The sequence below is a fragment of the Cucurbita maxima genome, unplaced genomic scaffold, assembly GCF_002738345.1.
Source record: "Cucurbita maxima cultivar Rimu unplaced genomic scaffold, Cmax_1.0 Cma_Scf00007, whole genome shotgun sequence".
Lineage (NCBI taxonomy): Eukaryota > Viridiplantae > Streptophyta > Magnoliopsida > Cucurbitales > Cucurbitaceae > Cucurbita > Cucurbita maxima.
Genome location: NW_019272023.1, coordinates 1,639,522 through 1,643,712, shown reverse-complemented (window position 1 = coordinate 1,643,712; position 4,191 = coordinate 1,639,522). Strand labels below are relative to the sequence as shown.

Below are 4,191 nucleotides of genomic sequence, written 5' to 3'. Positions count from 1 at the left end.
TGTTGTTTTTTTTTTTTTTTTTTTTTTTGTTGTGTGTGAGATTTACAAATCAAACTTTTAATGGAAAAAAATGAAAGAATACAAGGGCGTACAAAAAATAAGCCCTACAAAAGCAGGAGTTTGTATTGGCAATTTAAAATTGCCTCACAGGAAATAAGCAGCAACAAAGCTTTTGAATTCGAAAAAACATCAAGGAAGAAAATATCAAAAGAAATACTCGTACCAAATAAGTATTGAGGGCATTTTCCATGCAATACTCAGCTTCCTTCCTTGATTGATCTAGCAAAAAGTACGTAAGCCCCATCATCTCCTGCAAACAAATAATAAATAAAAGTTTTGAACACTATGAGTAGAAAATAAATGAACATAGAAAAATTGAAACAGAGAAACAGAGAAACCATACAGAAGATGGTACAGAGAAGAGCAGATTATAACTGTGGAACAAAAAGTAGCAATCTATGTGGTACACAAGCAAAGCAGAATCGAGCATAAGATTAAAATAAAATTTTAATTAATTATAAATTCATTTTTTTAATTAATCCAGAGCATTAAAAAGATCCATGGAAACTAAATTAAAGAATTACAAAACGGACAGGTTAAAAATATATGCCAGCCATCTTTAGCTCAAAGCATGTAAAGGAATTAGATCAATAACTCTCTCCAACTTCCTTGACCTTCCGACACTGGGCAGGCGTCAGCCCCCATACATGGTCTTACAACTTTGCAGATCTACCGGGGAATGGTACGCTTTGGTATTTATTAGTTTTGTAGTCATTGTGAGAGAGATGCCAGCCCACTCAAACAAGTTGGAAGACTTGTAATCCTTGTTATTTTATTCTATTGAATAGATTGATCTAGTAAGGAGATACCTTACAAAGCAGTATCAGAGCCACGTTCATGACCAGGTTACAATCTTGTACTGATTGAACCATAAGATTATCTAGCACAATGGGCTCCATACACCTAACCTCTACCCCAATGACCCGATCAAAGCTGTTATTGAAAATGTTCTCCAATATGTCTTCTTCCAAGAGGGTTAATGGTGCCAAAAATGCCTCAAAGGCCCTCTGGAATACAATGACGGGTGGTCCTTGATAGGCAAAAAAGAAGAGACCACATAAGCTCCCTTCTTTGGAAACTCAAACTAAATGTAGTCGTTCTTTCAAGTCCTCCCAATCCTTGAACTTATTATTGTTCTCTACCTAGCAGTACCATGATAGTCCCTCGCCATCAAAACTAGTTATGGCCATCATTTACCTTACACTGTCAACTAACTTCTATATTTCAAAAGACCTTTCCTCTCTATGCAACCACAAAATGGCTTTTCTTAAAATCGTGCCGCTCATTCGAACCATTTGTGGTTTAAGCTTCACATTCTTCACCACAAAATTTTCTTTTCTAAGATGATCCATCCATGATGGACGAAGGAGGTCCCCTTTGATTTCCGGTTTGAAATCTTTGTTGCTAACAAAGTTGCTCCTCTTTTCGTCTTTACATTTGCACAACGACTCTTTTCGAGCGATGCGACTATCTTGTACATATTGGGTGACATTTGTGCCACAAGCACTCAATCGCCTGAAGTTTTTGCAACTCCTTTCTTACGGTTCCCAACTCCTTCTCTGATACTTCCAACCTTTTCTCAAGGTGATGTTCCTTAAGAGAGAGCTCATAGCCATTGTGTTAGTTATACAACGCTGGTGCCACTACTTAGGCAACAATTTGTTGCTCAAATAGATCGGCATGTGTTGAAGTACCTCCTTGAGCAATGCCACATACACGCAAGTACCCAAATGGGAAACCAAATAGTGAGGTACAAATTCAATCCCACTTGAATCAGGAAAGCAAAGCAACCAATGCACTTTCCCTATGGCTCTCGATTGCACACCTAGCCATTCTTTATGTATAGATGATAAAACATGAGGTCCAAGGAAGCCTACGGCTAGTGCAGATCATAGCAAAGCTTCTATGGGATCTCAACAGTGTGCCTATGCATTTATGGCAATAAGATATGCTTCTCTATAGAGGTAGTGCAGGTCATACGAAAGCTTCAGAGGATACCAACAGTGCGCCTATGCATTCATGGCAACAAGATGCGCTTCTCTATAAAGCTCAGTCAGCCTTTTCAAGACTTCATCTTGATCGTCTCCATCTTACCCACATCATGATTTTGTAATTGGAAGACATCCTCGGTTCCTTTCAACCTACAAACATTTGACTAGCAAGTTCTTTTAGAGCAGAATGAAAGCAAATGTTAGGTGCTACGTTGATGAATGTGCGGTTTTTTTAGGAATAAGGCTTTGGCCACTTCCCCAGCATGTCTCCTATAATCCTTGCCCTCCCCATACCATATATGGGAGGACATGTTTTTCTTAGGTTTGGAGAGCTTGTTTTTTATCTCTTTGGTTGGTTCTATTGTTATCTTCCTTTCTTTTTGTTTTATTTTTTTTTTCTTTTTCATCCCGAGTGGGAGTTTGCATCCTTGAAGAAAAGTTTGCTTCTAGTTTTATTATTAAAAAAATCAATCACACTAATGACTACTTTATTTATTTTTGACTTTAGGTCTAAGAGATGATTCAGTGATTTTACGACTCCCAAGCCAGAAAATGCCTGTCCACGAACTAGATGCCCATGCATGTATTATAACACACTGGTGACATGTTTTTTACAACTCTTACCTTAACATAAATAAGAAGGTTGTCACACCAGAATCCACCGTACCCCTTGAAAGCACTAATTGCAAGTCAAATTCATTAGTTTTAACCTATTAACATACAAGTACTGTATGGTGCAAGGAGATATGGATGAGTTAGAATGAGACAATTGCACGTTAACTAGTCTTCTTCCTTCCTTCCTTCCTCAGCTCAATGACAGTGAAATTATTATTACAGGATGTTTATGATGAAAGAAAAATTTAGCAATTACCATAAAACTTGATGTTATAGCTGAGCAAAAGAAAGATTCATTGATTTATAAATCAATGGAACTTAACAAATCATTTTCGATGATATCAACCAATTTTTTTGTTGCGTAGAATCCAAGCTTTCATTGAGAAAAGTGAAAGCAAATATAATGGCATACAAAAAACAAAGAAGTCCATAAACAAACAAAAAATGACTCTAATCCAACAAAATCAAACCATCATCATAATTAATAATTACAAAAAAGGTGAGTGGTTGACACCCACAAGGGACCATTAAACCTCGCCAGCAAAAAATGTCTTTGTTGCTAAATAAAAGTGGAACCAACTATTACACCTGTGTAGCCAACCTTTCTTTTGCCTATGGGCATAATTGGCACACATAGCCTGCGTCATCTGTGCCACTAACAACACAATTCTACAATTTAAGAAAGAAAAAAGTGGACACAAAAATGCTTTAAAAATATTTTTAAAATATAAGGACAAAACGTGCAAATTCTACTACGCAACAAATAATTACCTAATTTTAAGGTAGTGATGCTGAATATGAATAATCCAAAAATAAAATAAACAAGGCTGCTTACCCATGACAAAAGACTCAAGTCAGTGATGTACTGGGAAAATTTGGCCCAAAAAGTATAAGGTAAAAAACAATGGTAAGATCGTAGTAGCAAAGGCTTGGAACTACCTGGACACCAGCATAGCGTTTCCAAGCTTTATCAAGTTTGTAATCAGTAGAAATCAGGCGATAATTGGACAATGCAAGTTCATAATCCCGCAACATGAAGGCATAGTCACCCAAAACTCTAATCTGAGACTCAATAGAGTTATAGGTATACCTTCAATGGCAAATATAAAAATTTATGAATACCAAGGAGCAAAGTGTGACCAAGAAAGTAAACAAGTGAGAAATCTACGTTGGGCCGCTTGGAGAATCTACTGTGTCTTCTTTCCCTTTTCTCCACCATAAGTTTTTGATCTGATTTCTGAAACCTTTCCTTGTAGCAGACACCTAATCATGGAAAAGTAAAATGCAAATATGAAACTGTAGACAATATAAAACCAGTAAATATTATCATATAGAGAAGCATATGATCTTAGCACACAACTTATAGAAACCAAAACAAACCTGTTGGTTTAATGCTCGTATTTTTTGCTCCATGTAAGGAATGATATGTTTTGACGAAAAATCTTGCATTAACTCTCTGATCTGTTTCACAAGTGACACAGTAAGTCACCCCACACAACACCCCCCCCCCCCCCCCCCCCCCCCC

At 37.0% G+C, this 4,191-nt stretch overlaps 1 protein-coding gene across 6 annotated transcripts in view; it reads right to left on the bottom strand.

Moving 5' to 3' along the window:
• LOC111481560 (trafficking protein particle complex subunit 8-like) overlaps positions 1-4,191 on the bottom strand; it is a 21,844-nt gene that overhangs the window by 10,131 nt on the left and 7,522 nt on the right. For all 6 annotated transcript variants that reach the window (XM_023127045.1, XM_023127044.1, XM_023127043.1 and 3 more), the window contains 4 exons: positions 4,047-4,127; positions 3,835-3,929; positions 3,606-3,756; positions 224-310 (listed from right to left, as the gene is read on the bottom strand). In XM_023127045.1, coding sequence (XP_022982813.1) covers positions 224-310; positions 3,606-3,756; positions 3,835-3,929; positions 4,047-4,127 — 414 coding nt within the window. The remainder of the gene's footprint in view (positions 1-223; positions 311-3,605; positions 3,757-3,834; positions 3,930-4,046; positions 4,128-4,191) is intronic.